General features: G+C 49.8%; 1 protein-coding gene across 3 annotated transcripts in view; it reads right to left on the bottom strand.

Moving 5' to 3' along the window:
• Positions 1-7,270, bottom strand: part of slc38a3a (solute carrier family 38 member 3a) — a 36,721-nt gene extending 29,451 nt beyond the window's left edge. The window contains exon 1 of one of the 3 annotated variants that reach the window (XM_018734113.2): positions 6,989-7,270. Coding sequence is in view for 2 of the 3 variants with exons in the window: in XM_018734112.1 (XP_018589628.1) it covers positions 1,797-1,898 (102 nt within the window). In the remaining variant the exon portion in view is untranslated. Of the gene's footprint in view, positions 1-1,796; positions 2,091-6,029; positions 6,252-6,988 lie in introns of those variants that run through there. The other 2 variants (XM_029247703.1, XM_018734112.1) reach the window with 2 other exon arrangements.
• Between the last annotated feature and the right edge of the window lie 13,072 nt (positions 7,271-20,342).

Raw genomic sequence — 20,342 nt, 5'->3', positions numbered from 1 at the left:
TACCGACTGCCGCGCTCAGTCCTTAGATAAGAAACGCTCCACCATATGGACTTGGAGGGTACGCCGCCCTGTACCCCAACGTGTCCTTTCCTTCAGAGTGAACCCGGCTCATTTCCTACTGCGCGGCAGCCGCTTCCATCAGCAGGGAGCCTAGAGTGAAAAAGCACTAACCTTCAACACCCCACCTCTAGTTCTCCCTGCTCTCATCGCAAAGTAGCCGGTGGGGTTGAAGGTTAAAACCTTTCGCTGTAAATCAGTGTAAACGCTACTGTTCAGCCCTTGCGAAAAAGTGTTGGGGGCACAAGAATTACTTGATGATGCACAAGCATCGCCGCGTACACACGGAGGTGGGTAATGCCATTAGTCACGCGCCTCTGATTAGTAATACAACGTCAGGAAATTTCCAGACCGTGCGGACAGAGTTGAAATCTGGGATGCTCACTTTCCAGATTATTCCGTGAGATGTCAAAAAACAGTGGCTCACTTGAGAAGATTAAGCGAAAGTACCGAGGACGTCACATTACATTACGTTACATTTATTCAGCAGATGCTTTTCTCCAAAGCGACTTCCAGTGAACTCTCTGTAGTGTTATCAGCCCACACACCTTATTCACCGCAGTAACTTACACTGCTAGATACACTACTTATAATACGTCACTCATGCATACATCACTGGAACACACACACACACACACACACACACACTCTGTGTCACTCACACACTACGAATATAAATTTTTGTCCATTTCCTACAGCGCTGTCTGCAGGTCAGCTGGCAGGTGCACAACCCGACCTGAAAGGGGTAAAAGTAGGTTTCGTGGTAAAATGAAAGCAGCGGGGCAAAAGGTGCCGTGCAGACGCTCCTGTCAGCGTCGAACGCGTGTCGGAGAAGGAAGAATAAAGCGTGTGGAGAAAAATGAAAGAAAAGCCAAAACGTAAGACTGAACACTTTGCTCCCGGTGGGTGTCCGGTGCCTCCCGTCACGCTTTACCGCGCGATCGTTCGCAACGACGGTCGACGCGCATCGAAGCCGATCCGCGTGACGAGACTCCCCGGCGCCCGCCGTCCTCGAGGCCAGGAACGTCGCTGCCGCGGGAGCAGACGGCGGAAGCGTCGCGGAGAAGCTGCCCGGATTGCTGCGCGCGACCCGTGCGAAGGAAAGGATGCGCGAAGCATCCTGGGTGGCGAGAGCAGAGAGAGCGCGAAGCGGCGTCACGTGGCAGGAATCCTGGGAAGCTCGCAGTCGTCACGCTTCACGAGACCTCCACGAGTTCACTCCAGGCAGCTTATCCAGTAACTGTCAGAAAACAGAGAACAGAAGCACGTCCCCCGTACCTATAACATTTACACAACGCTTATTTCGCTGATGCTTTTCTCCGGAGCAACTCGGAACGTCCCATTTCTTGCAACCGTTCACCCGTTCGTACAGCAAGGTCATTCACGCCGGATCTGTAACCGGAGCCGTTCCTTGCTCGAGGGTATGACCGCGGGAGGCGCGACTCCAACTTTTTTCCTCCGGGGGGGGGGGGGGGTTGCAGCTCGAACCACTACGCCACCTGCTGCCCCCACACAGTTTTACAGGGGCAGTGAAACGGCGGGATGATTTTGCACGTAAATATAGCGGTACGGAATGAAGCTTCGGGAAGCACGCCCTTGGCGCGACCCTCGGACTCACGCAAAACAAACAGCCGACGAGCATTAAATTGTACAAACCCCCGAAACCGCAGATTTCGCACATGTTGCCGCACGGCTGTTTTCGGCATCCTCTCTTCTCGAGACCTGTCAGCGTGACTCACGGCTCGCTGGAGGACATCTGTCAGGTCCCCTCCGGTTCCCTCCTGCCGTGGCTGTCGTGACACCCGGCGCAAAGGCGGCGGTCGAGGCATAAAGGGGGACATTTACGCCGCATCCGGCCGCATGCCAATGAGGAAACACGTTGGCATGTGCGAGGCAACAATGGGCCACCATCGCCGAGGAACAAGTGCCGCTGTGCTCGTCCTCGCCGCGCCGTGCCAGCGTCTCATTATCTCCATCATGTGCCCAGGAACAAAGGGGCATCGTTTCCGGTCAGCCGGTCTCCCCGCTCTCAATCGGCACTCTTTACCTCCGCGAAGAGGAGGAGGTGCCGTCGCGGGAACGGCACCGCTCCCTCCTCGCTCACAACACAGCCGCCACTGAGACGGGGGTAGGTCACGCCATCGCCGCGGCCGCAACGCGCCGCCCTCTCTCCTAGCACCGCCGACACTGTAGGAAAGCCAAAGGTGGAGGGTCCGGGGGGGCGGGGGGCGGGGGAGCGAAGCGGAGGAAAGCTGGGAATATTCCCCCGACCGTCCTCGAAGGAATGACGCATCCGATCTTTTCCTGACACAAACGGGCCTGACGCTCCACGAAGCTGCGAGAAGGAGAACGTGCACAAGCGCCAGAGCGAGTGTTTTCCCAAGGAAACCGTCACGCATTCTGAACTCGTGCCGTCACGTCTGCGCCGGGGCTCAAAGGGCTCCTGAGCCGGTGGGGCTAAATTCGGCTTTCGGCGGCGAATTCGTCACCTCGCCCCGACTCGCCGAACGAAACGTTTACGTGCGGGAGACGTACAGGGGGCCGTGGTCCTCGCGGCTCCGCCTGCTGTTTGCGCTGCGCGCCCGTCCTATTATGCAACGATATTTGATTTATCGGAGCTCGCCGAAGGTCACTCCGGCAAACAGGTCACAAGCTAAGCCAGCTAAAACAGTCACACTCGCTGGCAGAGCACAGTAAAGAGAGTAAACACGCCTTTGTGGGCAGCTGAGTCTATTTCTGCATTTTCATTTACACCATCGTTACACTGACAGTCTTATTTCGAGAAGGTATCTTAACGAGCTGTATTTCCACGTCAGCGCTGTGCCGAAATGTGCACAGGCTCTCTTTCACACATACGGCAAAGGCTACAGAAGCAAACGGATCGTTTCCGGTAAAGGGCTACAACAACCGTTATTCGATCAATCACATTCGGTCGGGTTTTTAACCCTAAGAACGCCTTGGCCTTGGTCTGGTCGGAGTAGAACCACACGATTCAAGTGCCGGCGGGAGTTCAAATGACTTCTGGCCGGGTTCGCATCCCGGGGGGTCTCCCCGGTACATTTCTTCAAAAACAGAACAGCTTTCGGAAATGTATCTACGCCCTCGTTAAAAATCGGCTTTTCCGGGCGCGTTCGGCTCTTTGCTCATTATTTGGGGCAAATTGAATGCGCTACCCAGCGAGACAAGGCATCGAGGAATTCGCCAAAAGACAATTCCAGCAAAGGCAATAAGCGTTCCAGGATTGAGCTCAGAACTAGAGAATGACAGCCGAGTCACTTTGACATAATGTCACGCAAGGTTAGTCGCCCGCTACCGGCTCTTCTTACAATACACTGCACTGCTAAACACAGCCCTTTATGCTTCCTAGCTCTACTACTTCACAAAACAAAGGATTTTTTTCAGTTTTCATTGGCTTTCCTAAAATACAACCAGCAAGTCTGTGAAATGTGGGCTCAGTTACCGTTCTCGATCAACACGAGGTCTTAGGAACCCTATTAAGATGAGGACTGTGGGTTTGTTAATAAAACTTTCGATACATCATAATCTCATCACAGAGATGTAATTAAACAAATCCCAACATACCCCATACCTCCAAACAATGGCTAATACCAGAATGTAATTCTCACCGGATTATGCAGGGGTGTGTTTGTTTTCCTTTTTTCTGTGTTCCCCTGAAAAACACGCCATGTTTGCTTTTCATTTTCTTGCGTACGGAAACTGGTATCAAAACGGCTAGACGGGAGATCAAGTGATGCGGAACTCTCCGGCCCAACTCTGAATTACTGAGCCGTGTCCTACGCTCACTGGCGACTACGCTACACGCGACGCAGGCGTTTCGGCAGGCGTTTCGGCGGCCTTCCTCACACCGTGTGACGCACGCAAAAAGCAGCACTGACCCTCGACATCATCGGAAGAATTTTGACAAACGATCAGGCCCTGCTTTTCATTGCGCTGATAAGCAAGAAAACACGAAGCCAGAATGCACATGCGGAGATTCCGAAACGAGCGCAAGGACCGCACGGGACCACCGCACGGGACCACCGCACGGGACAACCGCACGGGACAACCGCACACTCTGCCACTTTTAAACGAGGGAATAATCTTTGTCAGGCACTAATATTCACCAGCTGTGCGGTACCTTTTACACTTCTTGAGCCATCAGGACCCGGTTATTGGCAGTTATTGCCACGAAGAGAACCCCCGTTATTGGCGCACGGCTCAAAGGAGAACAGTTAAGGTACTGAGAATACTACGGTACAGCATAGGCTGGAAAAAGCTTCAGCTGTGGGAGGAGCAGCTAAATACTGCGTCATCCTGTTCATATCCAAACTCAACGCTGTCGTACAGAATGTCTTTTTCTGTGCGTGTGACTCTGAGTCCTGTTACGCTCTCTAACAATCCAGGGTCCAGGGTGGACAGCATTGGCCTCTTCGGTGACACGGCTGGATCCCTGGAAGATCCCAGGGCGCTCTAATAAGGGATGGAGCAGACACCCCCGTGCCAGGATCCGCCCGGAATGAGCACGGCGACGAGAGCCAGTCGCACCCGCTTCCCGCCTCTATCCCTCGGTCACCGCGGGGCTGGTGTTCGGCGCGCACCCGCATGCGACCGATAGAGCCGTGTTGTGTTCCAAGCACAGCGATTAACTCATGGCTGGGAAGAGCCAGTACTCCTGATATATAGATATAGATATATAAACAATGCAATTTATTACACTTGAACTGCTCAAGGTAAAACAGAGCGCTTAAAATATTCACATCACCTGGATGAGCATCTGTGTTCATTCGCTTGATACTGAGGTTTCCTGTCGATTTGACACAGTCGGCTCTTGCTGCGTGTTTCATATTGAAATTTGTGTCGTTCTCCAGTCTTGCGCAACAATTTCGACGGCCTCGCTAGCTGGCGAAGGGGTTTTTCTTTCTTGAAGAACCTTTGACACATGAGTGTTTCTGCACAGCACCCGCAGCTGTTGCCAGACCTAACAGTTAGACAGTTAAGGTGACTGTAGTCTTTTTGAACTCGTACGTGATGCTTTTTTGTCCGAAAATGCTCACGTTGACTTGCTCGCCACACGCCGCCAGTTAAGCCAGCGTAATTTCTAGTTAAATGCATAAAAACGTCATCAGCAGATCTTCATCTGTAACCTCAACTGCATTCAGCCTTTGTTTCATCTGCATTTCAATCATTTCAATAATCACTGAAGTCCGCTGTGATTTCTGTGCACGTGTGAGACAACGTGCTGTTACATTTACTCATTGGACAAACGCTGTTCTCAAGATGCCATACATACAAGCAAGGATTATTAAGTAGCATTTAGCTGACACTTTCAAGTCCAGGTGCCTTACCTGGCTGGGCAGACTACAGTGGGATCCCTAACACACTCACCAGCGCACCTGGCACGGTAACACACTAGTCTCATACCTCATACTGTATATATACACACAAAGCCGGACGAGTGGAGTGGAGAGTCACCGACACGCAGCCGAAACACGTGGCTTTCTGAGGAATCCCACGGCAGCGCAGAGAGGACGTGCAAACTCCACACACACTGACTGAACGAGATTTAAAGCCCCGGCATCCTGGGAAACCTGGAAGCACATGATCCTAGCAGGTGCGAGGCTCCAGCGCTACCCGCTGCGCCACCGCGACCCAGCTCGTCCAGCGCTATTCCGGTGCACATTGCAAGGTCAACGGGCTGTGTGTATGAAGGAACCCTTCTGTGTGTGTGTGTGTGTGTGTGTGTGTGTGTGTGTATAGCATGATACTGTATTTCAGTGCTGATTAATGTTGACATGATGATGATAACTATGAAGATCCGTTCCGAAATAACGCAGGAGACGCCGAGACCCCGCAGCGCCACAAATAAAACATGACGCAGAGGAAAATTTAAATTAATAGGTGTCCGCGCACCACAGGTTCCACCCGTGTACTCATACATACATACATACATACATACGTACATACATACGTACATACATGCGCGCCCTGGAACTGGAACGCGAGCGAAGAGCTGCGCGCGCCGTCACGGCTCGCGGCGGCGAGAACAAGCCGGTGCGGCGCGAGCTCCGGTCCAGCAGCGCTCGTGTCGCGTGTCGCGTCTCACATCCGAGCAGCGCGCGCGAGCCGGAGGAAGCGAGGAGCTCATCATTGCGCTTCGCGATATTATTCGATAATTTATTGCGATACTTGGTGACTTTCCCAGCCGACAAAATCATAATCATCATGTGTGTGAAACAGAAATGTGCGAGAGCATCTAAGGCTTTTTGTCTGTCAGTTGTGACACAAGATTATAAAAACTAAGTGTCATAATTCTGAGGGCTTCTTATTATATAACAGAACTGGGGATTCGCGATCATACATGATACTAGTATATATTATTCGTATAAATGATACAGTATATATGATAGTGTATTATATTTATTTCGTTTGTCCCGAGCGCTCCATTCACAGCACAAAAACGAGCAGAAGAAGAAACAGAATCGACGCTCTTTTTTTTTATCGGGCTCGCGCGTTTCATCCTCATTAAAAATAGCAAGCGGAGCACGTGAGAAATATTATAATAATATCGTGTATTATGAAGCCTGGACACAGTAGGTGTTAAAGAAAGCGACTTTAGTTTGCCGCTATCTGAAGGGCAATTACACCTTGACTCATTGACACACATCACCCTTCATTATTATCGTTACCTTATTTCTTACTTCTGTTCTGGAAATATTTTTATTGCTGAGAGCGGAGAGCGGAGCGAACTCAACTCGGGTCCCGGACGCCGGTCTGCGCTACTTTGTGTCCAAAAGCCACCATGTGAGCTTCGGTGTAAGGATGAGATTGAGAAAGTACAAGTGTGAAGAAGGCGAAGGTGACCGTGACGCGTGTCCCCTCACAGCACTTTGTACCACACCGATTTACCCCCCTTTACCAGAGAGATACATACAAACTGTGCCGCCCGCGGTGCACTGGCGGCAATTCTTCTTCCGCGATGAAACCCGGGATTCCTCTTCTCTTCTCTTCTCTTTTCTTCTCTTTTCTCTTCTCTTCTCTTCTCTCCCTTTTCTTCTCCTTCCTTCTCTCCTCCTCCGCTGTCACTCGAACCGAACCGCGCCGGACGAACGACTCGACTCGCTCCCTACCGACCGCCGGGCTCACTGTCCTCTGGAGGAATTATTAATAACGAGGCCGTCGGCGGCCGTGGAGGAGCGCGTGAGCGCGTGGGAAGGGCGGGTGCGGAGGGGTGAGGGGCGCGCGGGGGGGGTCGCGCGGTCCCGCCCACTGGCACGGGACTCCCGCTCCGCGCAAACTAAGTCGCGCGCTTCCCCCAAACACTCCAGCAGCAGCAGCAGCAGCAGCCAGGTCTCTACGCGGAATCAATGTCAGTCAATCAATCAATCAATCAATGTGCCGCGGCAGGTGGAAAAACGAAGTGACCCGATTCCCCTCCTGTCCTGAGCCGAGGCTCTCAGTCTAGCTCTTCTTCTTCTTCTTGTGCCTGCCTGGTGACCCACGCGCGGCCGGCCACCGGACTGACAGTGACAGCGACAGTAACTCGGCTCTCCGCGGCCATGCAAATCATCATCACGCATCTGTGACACGTTCCGAACACCGTGCGTGGACGGAATCAACGATCGCGTCGTGACGTCCGTCGCCGCCGCCGCCGCCGGCGCTGGGCAACGGTTTAAAGGACCGTTTTTATTCCACGCGCTCGCCGAGTGATTTTTCTCTATGCTCCGGACTCTCACAGCTCGCGACGGACGCGGCGCGGATGCTCGTCCGCGAGACGCCGCGGCTCACGTTTCTAGGTCAGGCATCGACGTCGCGCGTCGCGTGCTCCCGACGCGCGACTCATGACGACGTCACGGTGCCGCGGCGCTACCGCCTGCGCGCCGCGCTCCCGACACCTGTGCGTCCGCGGCGCTTCGAAGGGTCCCCGAGAAGCGCGCCAAGTGCGGCTTCGCTTCCTGTGCGCGTGCCTGGCTCTCGGCGAGCTCGCGTGGAGCGCGGACAGGCCGTCGGAAAGGCGCCTCGCGCACTTGGACGGCGCGTTCACGTGAAGCGCGCGGCCCCGCCGTCGCCGGCAGACGCCTTAGTTTGCGCGAGTTGTGACGTCAGCGAAGTTGAGAGGGACTCGACCACCTCCGCAGCAGGATCCGTTCGAGGTCCCGGCCCGGTCCGGGGAGAGGAAGGTCGGTGAGGCGGCTGGTGGGATTCGTTCGACGAGCGCCGCCGCCCCGCCGAATGAAAACTAGTAGTAATTGTGTTCCTAGTGCTGTAACGTGATACACCGCTGACTGACTGAAGCGAAGGTCTTCGAAGTTAGGGGTCAATAAATTAATAGACGATTTGCGCGCGCCGCCGAGACTGTCACGGTATTCGTCACGTGCGCAGCACGGTTTATTATAAGCTTAGTTGCCCATCACACTTTCCCCACGGAACACAAAATTACAAAGCGAAATATTTCCACTTAATACATATTTATGGTGAAGTGTAGTGGGGCGGCACGGTGGCACAGCGAGCAGCGCTGCTATCTCACATGTGCTCCGGTTTCCTCCCACAGTCCAAAGACATGCTGTTCAGGTTCCCCCATGTGTGTGTGTGTGTGTGTTTCACTGATGCATGGATGAGTAACCCCTTGTAAGTAGTGTATCTAGCAATGTAGTCACCTTGGTGAATAAGGTGTGGGCTAGTAACACTACACAGTATCCCTTGTAAGTTGCTTTGGACAAAAGTGTCTGCTAAGTGAGTAAATGTAACAACCGAAGCCTACAGATGTGTTCCGAAAAAGGGATGGGGAATTATATTTTTGTACTTATGGCAAATGACACTGCAGCCCTAGGAATTACTTTGATTCATTACGTATTTTATATACTCCGTGTGTGTGTGTATATGAGGCTTCCAGGCAACGGTTTCCTTCCCCCACGCTGGCCTCTTGTTCCGGTCCTGCCATCACCATGGCGCCACAAAGCTGTCGATTCCCATCACCGCGCTTCACTCCGCTTTGCCAAGTGTGACCTGGCCATCCAGCGCTTCTCATCGCTGAAGGAACGGCTCCGACGCACCGGTCTACCGCAGTCTTTCGGGGGCCTGAATGACGCTCTGGGTGACGCAATGTGTAAGGCTCAAGTCAGCACTTTGAGAAATCTGGTGAATTGCTTTCCTCTCAGACCACCTGCAAGATACTAAGAAATAATGGTCTATACATGCGAATTAAAGATCCAACAGGTTAGAAAGAAAGTCAATTAATTTTTATAGAGCGCTCTTGTCCCACAGCGCTGAACAAAGGCATGAGATGCAAAAAATACCCTCCACTAAGACAAGCAAGGCTAACGGTATTACAGTCCTATTTATTCAGTTCAGCTGAAGATTATCTAAATGAAGCTGAGAGAAAAAAATGCTATCCATCCATCTGTCCATCCACCCCACCCGCTGTCATTAACTACTTGTAGAGTTCAGGATCACAATGGTCCACAGTCTAATACTGATATTGTACCTAAAGATCCACTTGTTTCTTATTTGTCTACAAGTGACTGAAGTAAAAAGAGCAAAGGGAACCGGTAATTCGGCAGTTTCCTTCAGCAGTGCTGAGAGAACTGGCGGCACTTGGCCTCATCATCTAGGACTCCGTTTCAGAGTTAGAATAAGAACTGAAGAATCCGTCTTCAACAGAAAACATCGGGTCTACACAGCAGCACGGTGGAGTCTACCTGAGCATGGAGACAAAGACATTACTTTTAATTCTTAGCCATGTGCTGTGTGGATGGGGAAAGAAATCGTTTAGTGGATTATTAATCTTACTGAATTCATAGCAATCAAGGGTTATTATGAGGGGTCACACTAAAACTCAGTTAAGATTTATTTCTCTGAATGTAAAAGAGGTAAGAATGTCACACAACTGCAGAGGGTGCGAAAAGAAAAAAACTGAATTTCGTTTATTTAAACTCATTCACATTGCAGGCGAAATGGGTTTGATTTTCTTTTACATTTTTGTGCACATTTTGTCTTTACCATCTTTTTACAAATGCTTTTTCTCTCTGTTAGCATGGTGTGTAGATTGAAATAAGCCTGACAAACTGGTTAAAGTGACCCAGAACAGTTTGTATTAGTAATACATTGATGGTTTGAAGAAGGAAAGGAATATGTATCAATTTGGAAGACTTCCGGAATCTGGAACCACCCGTAACACTGCATACCCAGTGTCATAACAGTGTGTTCCTCTTTCCAGTGAAATCCGATCCGCTCTAAACGCTGCGTAGGACACAGGGTCCCACGCAAGGCCACCCGTGCCAACTGAAGGAACGGCGAATCCTTTCTCGATTGCAGATGGCAACTCTCAAGTGTCTTCCAGATTCTCATGGATACGGACGTGGCCCTTAGCTGAGACACCATAGTGAACTTCAGTCTTTCCTGCTCGTTGGAATAATATTCATTAAAGCACTCATTGCCATTGATTAATAACGTAACCAAAGCAGAATCTTTGTCGGGGGTGATGTGTCCTGGAGCGCATCCCAGCCGGACGGCCGGTAGCATCGTGAGCAGCGCTGCTCTCTTCCGCCCCCCAGGGTCACAGGTTTGATTCCTGCTGTAGTACCCCTGAGCAAGGTACTTACTCTGAAATGACCCAGCTGGAGGAATAATGAAATAATCATAAGTCACTTTGGAGAAAGTGTTGTCTAAACGGTCACGGCGATTCTTATTTTTTCCAGTTCTGTTCTCTTCTGGAAAAGTGTCTCCTGTTGGCCATGAGCAGGATGAGCACACGTATCAGTCGCTGGTAGGTGCGAAACAGGAGAATGACTAAATTAAGTTTGAGAGCTAAAAGGAGGTTCAGACAAAACTATTTCTGGCGAGATTTCAAATCTACTGAATAGATGTATTCATAGATTAATAGATGTATTGACAGTAAAGACACAGAAGGATCGTGCCATTTCTCACGGAGGGGATGTGAAGCCTCTTGCGCCGCTTAACAGGGCGAAACTTTACGCACAGCTGTTTTACTCTACGTCTACATTTTTACTCGGCACTTTGACCAATCGCTAGTTCGCTGTTTCAAACACACTATGGAAATACTGGATATTGTAGAGCTTTTCTCCACTGCAAGTCGAAGTGCTTCGGTATATTTGCTCATATGTTCACAAAGTAGGAAGGAAGTGAAAGTGAAGTTTGCTGTTTTACTGCAATCTATTTTTAAAACTTGATAGAAATAAGAATTGATAGAGTACCAATATACAGTATAATTCTTTCGCATTCATCTACTCATTCAGCTGATGTTTTTCTCCAAAGCGACTTACAACGTTAAGCTACTTGCAACTATTGGTCCATTTATATAGCTGAGTAATTTTTACTGGAGCAATTCTAGGGTAAGTACTTTGCGCTCAAGGGTATGACAGGTGAACCAGCAACCTTCTGACCCGAAGGCAGTGCAAGCCGTTGTGCTCTCAGACACGTCTGGTGCGTGTTATCCGGTGTATACATGGAAAAGCAGGAATGGAGATCATTTTAAGTGTGTTACAGATGTTGAGCTCAGAAGCACCAGTTCCCTAGCAGGTAAAAACATGTCGGTGAAAAAGCATCCAGCTGGAGCAGAGTTACTTCACACACAGCCAACGCCGTCAGAAGAAGACAAACTGCTCTTTAAAGCCCTAATTGCTGCATGGCGTACACTGATATATTGATAATGTGCATTCCTTTTTCCTAGCGAAGCCAATGAAGTGTTGTGCCCATTAGAAGTGAACCGTATTGAGCATTTTTGGAATCCCTGCAAAGTATTTCAGTCTCTGCCAAAAAGGGAATATAAATATCCTCGTGGCGGAATTAAAGTCAGCGGCTGTAATTAACAGCCCGGCAATGTGTGAACCTAATCCAATGGGTACATTTGCAAGTGTGAAGGAACTTTGGTGCCCTCGCATGGGTCGGGAGTCGGGCACATTGATCACCGCGGAGCGATGAGGTAGGGCGACGTCGGGAAAAATGCACACGGCTGATTGATCGTGTTCAACCAAAATAAAGTCGTTCTCAGACACGAAATGCAATTCCTTCCTGCCCTTCGCTTCCACAGCACGGCTCAGAAACTCCCAACTGTTTGTGTGCACAGCACCTTCTCGGTGCCGCAGATTTGCCCTCTGTCACCGGACTCCATAGACTCCCGAAAGCCAGTCTCTTGAAGCAAAGCGCAAATGATCCGAGTGCTGTAGTTGTACATAATTTGCCAGCCGGAGCACTTTTCAGTTACTGTGTGATTATGGACCAGGCTCAGTGCATTTCTTTCCTGTCCAAAGACTGATGTCATTTTATCAATTTGAGGGACAAAATCACAGACCCTGCACAGCTAGCAGGAGCTGCCTGGACTCCCACTCTTTAATGGCACTGACTCACTTGGTTGAAGGTGCTCATGCTTCTTACACACTTTATTATTTCGCTTATTCGTTGAGCTGGTTCTTTTCGCCAGAGCAGTTGACAATCTTAGCTTTGTACACTTACAGTGTGCACCACGTACCATGATTTACCCATTTAACAGCTTGGAAATTTGCACTAAAGCAGTTCAGGCTCGTAAGGTTGCTCAAAGGTACAGCATCCAGAGCAGGAACCCAAACGGCGGTCGTCTGACTGGAAGGTGACATTATACTGTCGCCACCTCTAACTCGAGAGCAAATTACGCGTGTGGTTTGATACCATTGAGAAATATCCATAAACACATGTTAACGACTGAATCCACCAACACCATCTGGAAAAGCAATGAATAACCAATTAATAATGACAGTACAAGGACAAAAACAGTGAAAAAAAAGATAGATTTAATATAATCATTCCCACCATTGGTTATGTAAAAGTATCTCAGTTTTATTGGTTATTGCATAATTATAGCAGAAGTCTGGATCAGTATGAATGAACAATAAGTTAAGAATGTCATGTCCCTGGAAGCAACAAACTAGAGCTTCTGTTTTCACAGCCTTTGTGTACATATAAAGATATCAAAGGATTCACGGTAGAACAATGTAACTTTTGGCAAAATTTAATACGGCCAACAAAGCAGAGTCGCTGGGCTGTTTATCGGGCCGAGACATCTGTCCTTCCAGCTATGTTCTGTTTATTATGTTTCTCATACATCAAGCGTGAGACAAAGTTTTTTCAGGCCGAGTTCAGAGAGCGCTCGCCTCCGCCACGCTGTGCTCCGCTCATCCGCTCGCCGCTCATCAGAGGAGCTGCGCTCCGGTGCTGCTCGACAAGAAGCACGGGCCTCGCTCGTCTCAGCTGGAGCGATTCCGTGAAAAAGGGTCTCGACCAAGCAGGTGTCACTACGCGGGGGTGTAAACACACAGACGGGTCTTAAAAAAGAACAAAGCCCAACTAGTAGTGGTGCTTCAAAGATGCGCTGGAGGCGAACAACATCAGTGGCTTCAGGGAAACCCCGTGCTGCACGATGCCGTACAAAACATCCATGTGCAGATTCACACGAGCTCCACTTTGATATTTAACTTAATTTCTGCTCGTGGGTCGCAACGTAGACGTTCGTCTCGGCATAACGTTTGAGGAAACGCGATGCGACGAACGCAGTTTTGCGTGTCTATTAATATCATCCATCTTATCGGTGTGCCGTATTGTATCGTCAGTCATCAGTGTATCATGTCGTGTGTGTAAACAGACTAATGTCTAAAAACATCGCAGTGTAGAAGAAAAAAGAAATGACTACATGACATATAAGTGCATTTAACACGGGACAGGTACATTTGTATCACACAAGCCCTTTGATCGGTGTACAGTCCTACATACATACAGTACATGGGGGCAGCTGAGAGCACAGAGCTTGGAGCTCTTGCCTTTGGATCTAAAGGTTGCAGGTTTCAGCCTCATTGCAGTAGTCCTCTCGATCGAGCTACTTACCTTAACTTGCTCTGATAAAATGACCCCTGTGTACGTGCGGTGGCGCAGTGGGTTTGGCCTGTGCCTGCTCTCTGGTGGCTCTGGCGTTTGAGTCCCGCTTGGGGTGCCCTGCAACAGACTGGTGTCCCGTCCTGGCCGTGTGGGGAGTTGTGGATTTCAAGTGAAATTTTCAAGACTTAGTTTCATTCAGTTTCTGCCTCACACATCTTTTTTCCTTATGATTCCTTCATAGACCCTTCACATTGATAGACACACAGTTCTGTGCCTGCAGCACCCAGAGGGAAACCCAGCAACGGGCCACACTATGACTTTGTTTTGCCCGTGTTGTTACTTTGCCTTTTCTACTCTTAGCTGTACAAGGATGATCAAGACGATGCGAGATGAGATGAGACACGCGGCGTATCGCCCAATAACGAACATCGTGGGCTTCCACCACCGCCCTTATTGCACGTGTGTGTGTGTGTGTGTGTGTGTGTGTGTGTGTGCGCGACGGGGAACGACGCGATAAGATGGGCTTCACACCACTTGTGTGTAAAACAAGAGACGCCATTGTGGATTCACTAAAGTTTGTGACATGAGAGGAAGTCTGGGTGTATCACATGTGACCTTGGTTCAGCAAAAGATATTAATACACTAATTTCATGCTGGATTCTTCTTCATTCTTCTAAAGTATTAACATATACATCGTTACACTGGGAACTTTTTGTATATCTTCAATATGAGCTATAGGTTTCACAGTTCTGGCTCATTCCAGTTGCGTTAAAAATAACTGTGGCTGAAAAGGGAATGCGGGACAAGAAGGAGAAACGGTGAGTTACGGTGTAGCTGGAATTTCAGTTTGAAGACGGACAAGAAGCCCCCCGAAGAGTCTCACGGCGAAATAGCGATGCTGAGCCTCATAAGTTTGATAATCCTTGTTGAAGCAGTTGTACAGACAGCAGTTACTGGCCTCGCATGCCTCTTGTTTAGACAGCTGGCCAGACGACAAGAAATGCTTCTCCTACAAAAAAAACATAATACAAATGTTATTACTCTGAGTTGTGTGGCTTTGTTCTTCCTGGTACTGCCTTTTGAGGAAATGCCTTTGTGAATTCTGAATGGATAATTAACATTTCCAGGTTCCTCCGATACAATGGGGTAAAGACCAAACTGGGTAAACAAGGCATGAGCAGCACATGTACTGTTAAAAGGTACATTTGTGAAAACGAAGGTTCCAAAAATTACCCTCTATTTATATAGTGAACAGACACTTTAGTCCAAGATGGTATGCAGTTCATGTCAACTGGTAATCGATCAATCAGTCAATCGATCGATCGATCAATCAATCAATGTATCACAGTTACTCATTGAGGGCAACCCACATTCCTTAATTTACATGAAACGCATCTTTTCACTGTGGGAGGAAACCGGAGCACCCAGCGGAAAGCCACAAGAACATGGGAGGGACATGCAAACTCCACACAGACTGAGCTGGATTCGCACCCTTGGCGAAGGAGCTGTGAGACACCGGAGAGCCTCGGCGCACAAGAGGGGCATCATCCACACGTTCAGATGGCCCCTCTCAGACTCGCTCTCAATTCATAAAAAGAGAGAGCAGTGTAAAAATCCAGTGCGGCCTTCAGTAAGGTTCCTTTACACGCTTTCATCAAGCTCACTTTTCTCCGAAGCGACATGCAACCCCGAGGAAACAAAAGTGCGAGTTAGCGCCACGTTGGGCACGTCGGCTCTCCTGGAAAAAGCGGAACCTGCCAGCCCCGCAAGGCGACGGGCGGAGAGCGGCTGCCAGGGTCTCCAGGCCTGCGGCCCCAGAAGTAAATGCGTTCTCTCGGGAGTCGCCGACACGTGTGTGAACGCCAGCTGAGGACATGTCGGTACGAAGGAGGGCGCAGCGGTGACACAGGTGAGACCCCACACCTGCCATGTGTTGTTGGGCTTCTCCAGAGCGCAGGTCATGGCGTGAGGGATCCTGCAGAACTTCCCTGCTCAAAAGGGACACGTACTGTACAGGTGTGAAACTCTTGGGCGAGTGAGACACATACAGCGTGTATGAATATGTTTTCAGCTTGTTTTCCCTTATTTTTATCGTAATTGTACGGTCTGCTAGTGAGCACTCTGTGTCGTATTGTTGAGAAGATCCATCCATCCATCCATCCATTCATCCATCCATCCATCCAGTTCCTGCTTCTCGAAAACAGGGTTATGCTGATCCAGAGCCTATTGTGGAAGCATAGGAGGTGAGGCAGGGTACACCCTGGACAGGATGCCATTCCATCTCAGGACAATCACACACACAGAAATTTACTGTCTTTCTCTCTCTCTATCACTCTCATACACACACACACACACACACACACACACACAAAATGACCATTTTACAGTGACAATTCCCCTGAAGCACATCTTTGAAATGTGGGAGGAAACAGGAGCACCTGGAGGAAACCCACATAAACTGCGCTCAAACTCCACGCAGCCTGATCCCTGCGAGGCACCACTGCCACCCGCTGCGACATGGTGCAGCGTCTTCATAAGAGTAGCGCTTTGTAAGTGTGCATTCAGTTGACACCGAAGAGAAGCGACAAGGACGCCACCATGGTGCCGTAGCCCAGCGCAGGTGTTTCACTGTCAGCTCTGAGAAGTGTTATTTGTGTTCGTCAGACACTTTCAGTGAAAACCATGAAGTATTTCCATGACACCTTTTCATCCACGGTGAGTGACACTGCTGGGATCGCGACCTAAACTCAGAGACTGCTGTACATCCCAAAGCAGTGTAACTCACTCACATTCACACACTAAGGGCAATTCGGAGTCACGGGTTCACATGAAACACGTGTGTTTGGACTGTGGGAGGAAACCAGAGCACCTGTGAACACAAGGAGAGCATGTAAGCTCAACTCAACTCCGAGTGTGATCGGGGCTGAAACCCACGTCCTGTCGCACTGTTCTCCGCACCACTGTGTCTCCAACGTGCTTCACAATGGGCATCGAATCCTTGTAACGTGGAAGATGTTTCTATGGAGAAGAAGACTTGGCCAATCTGCTCCCCCGTTTTCCTCTTCTTACGGCTTCCAAATCCTCTTCCTCTGTCTCCAACACTGCATCCAAACAAAAGCTTCCTAAAATTTGTCCATCTGCATATCATTTTGCAAAAATATTACCAGAAATTATATCAAAAATAGCCTGGTTGTATAACAGGCCTCACAAAATTATGGCAAATTAGTGGAAAGGGCCTTAGGATTTTAGTGTGATGACTTGTGATTTTATCGTAATGACAAATGGGAAAGTGTTTCTGTTGGGGGGGGGGGCAACACTACGCTCCTCATTTAATCTGCGACATTAATCAACAGAGAGTCTGAGCCGTGCTGTCAGCGCTTCGCCGCAGTATCTCTTAATCCGCTGTGGCTCTCGGGCCACGGGAACGGAGATACGCGCTGCCCTCGTCCCTCGTCCGCTGTCCACGGTCCACCGTCCCTCGTCCGCCGTCCACCGCCTGCTCCGTCACGCGGCACCTGATGCAACGCCCTGAAAGCAGAGAGGGATTTGCTTGGCGTTTGATAAATGAACGGAACATGCTGGAGTAATCCGCCATCGCCGGGCTGCCTTATAAGGTTGCGTCACGTGAACGAAGTTGTGGCGTCACGGGCTGCCAGCTATTTACCTTCATCCGCTGAATGTAAGGGAGCTTCGAGCGGCGAGCAGGGAGAGGAGGGGTCCCACGCAATCGTCACGACACTTCCTGCGCAGCGGTTGAGGTGTTGTGATCAAACATGGGTTTGAGTCCCTGTTCCTGCTGTAGGACCCTTGATCAAGGTACTAACCGTAAAATTGCTCCAGTACATTTACATTTAGTGATGTATTTCTCCAAAGAAACTCACACACACACACACACACACACACACACGACATCAAATGTGCCTTTTTTGTGTATTTGCTCCCTAGCCGATGGCAAAACCCTCTCAGCTCAGAGCGTTGGGCTTCCAACGGAGCAAGAGCACAGGGGTCCGAGCTCAGGGCAGGTGAATGCGAGAGCACCTTCAACGTGACCTTCCAGAACATTCTGAAGGCAGGTGAAAACTGTCCCGCTTGCATTGCCAGCATCATGTTAAAGCAAAGACGGAGTGAAGGCGAAGCCAGAAAAGACAGAAAAAACTCTGACAGCTGCGGGGCTGTGGAACTGGAATGGGCTCTAAAGCAGCAACACGCCGCTCCGAAATGATCACGGCTTGGAAAAACCTTCCGGAATGACAACACGTGGCGGCGGGGCGGATCTACGAAGCCGCTGTTTACACTGGGAGAGCGGCGCCCGAGCGCACCGTTCACAGCTCCTCATCATTTCATCTCCTCCGAAGCTCCTCATAAGGCAGCAGCTCCCAACATTGACTTAATTTGTGTTTTTTTCCTCGTGTCCCACAGTGACCCTTCCTTCCAAAGTCAACAAATATCAGCGCAGATGTGAACACAACTCACACCATATAAGCAAAGACGTGCTTTTTTAACGGGGCCAGAGAAATAAAATTAGAATTATAAACACGTTCGCACTTGTCTTCGTGGGTGTTTGAGACACAGAGACAATGTTGACTTTCGAACCCGGGTCACTGGTTCTACTGCTTCCCCTACCGACGGGAACCCGAGTCCAACGTGGGCAGGGGCTGTGGTTAAGGCGCTGGTGTAAGTGGGGGGTGGGGGTGCCACGTCCCCCGGGGATTTGTCTATAACTCCACGTATTGGTGCCGGTCCTTGTGAGTACTCTCCTACTTAGCCTTCACTGCTACAATAAATCAGAGTAAGAGAACAGGGTAAATAAAGAACTGCAATCCATCCTGGAGGAAAGTGTCACATAAGTGAATAAATGCATCTATACGAGTTGTAAGGTACTTACAGTGCTACAGTACCGCGGTACTCACACGTGTGACTTTTTTGAAGCCACACTGACCACATGAGCTGGGATGTAAAGCTTTTCCATTTTAACCGGAAATTTCTTTCCATCCTCTGACAACACGTGGCGAAAGCTGCCTGTTCAAGCAGTCGAGGACTGTGGGAGCAGCTGCTGGGGTCTTTGGACCCCAAGGTTGCCAGTTCAAATCCCCCCTGCTGCTCTACTGCCCTTGAGCAACATATTTACCCTGAATTGCTGCAGCAGAACTGATGCAGGTGTGTAAATAATTGTAATAAATAACTGTAGGTATGGGGGGTGCGGTAGTGCAGCAGGTTTGGCCTGTGCTTGCTCTCTGGTGGGTCTGGGGTTCGAGTCCCACTTCTGGTGCCTTGTGACAGACTGGCGTCCCGTCCTGGGCGTGTCCCCTCCCCCTCTGGCCTTGCGCCCTGTGTTGCCGGGTTAGGCTCCAGCTCGCTGCAACCCCACTTGGGATAAGTGGTTTCAGACAATGTGTGTGTGTGTGTGTGTGTGTGTGTGTGTGTGTGTGTGTGTGTGAATTGTACGTACTGTATGTGAACAGTGTAGTAAGTTGCTTTGGAGCAAAGCATCACACAGATGTATGTCAATGGAATGAGTAAATTACTCTGCTGAGACCTGGCCTCTCATGGCAATAGTGCCTCCTACTGGAGACCAAATGCTGTAAATCTCAGACACAACTTCCTTCTCTTACTTTGCAGGACAGAAAAACACAGGGACAAAATAACGGAAACATAGATAAAACAGGCTGGGAGGTCAAGAAAGCTAGAGGTGTGTAGTAGGATCTCACCTGGGGATGAAAGTTGTGCCAAAGCTTGGAACTACCTGCATAGTGTGTTCCTGTGTCTTACATTATTTAATTAGCAGACACTTTTCTCCAAAGTGACTTCCGATGAACTCTATGTACTTTTATCAGCCCACACACCTTATTCACCGTGGTGACTTACACTGCTAGATACACTACTTACACTAGGTCACTCATCCATACATCAGTGGAACACACACACTATGGGCGAACCTGAACAGCATGTCTTTGGAGTGTGGGAGGAAACCAGAGCACCCAGAGGAAACCCACAGAGACACAGGGAGAACATGCAAACTCCATGCAGACTGAGTGGGGATCGAACCCATGTCCTCTCGCACCACCCAGGCACTGTGAGGTAGCAGCGCTACTCGCTGTGTCGCTGTGTCACTGTGCCACCCAGCTTCAGCGCAACTCACAGCAAACTGGTCAGAACTACTACTTTGGCTCCGAAGGTCGCAGGTTTGAAGCTCACCTACTGCTGTAGTGCCCTTGAGCGAGGTGTTTACCCTCAGCTACCCCAGTAAGAATCAGTGCGCTGTGTAAATGGATAAATGATTAGGATTTAGAACTCATTGAAAGCTGCTTTGGAGAGAAGAATGAGCTAGAAGAGTGAATGCCCCACACTGGTGAGGTAATAAGGAGTAAAGCAGGGTGTTTTACCCGTAGCGCGTTGGGTTACTGACCCCTCCTCCACACTGACAG

This window comes from Scleropages formosus, chromosome 22 (assembly GCF_900964775.1).
Source record: "Scleropages formosus chromosome 22, fSclFor1.1, whole genome shotgun sequence".
NCBI lineage: Eukaryota > Metazoa > Chordata > Actinopteri > Osteoglossiformes > Osteoglossidae > Scleropages > Scleropages formosus.
This window is presented reverse-complemented; position numbering and strand designations above follow the sequence as displayed.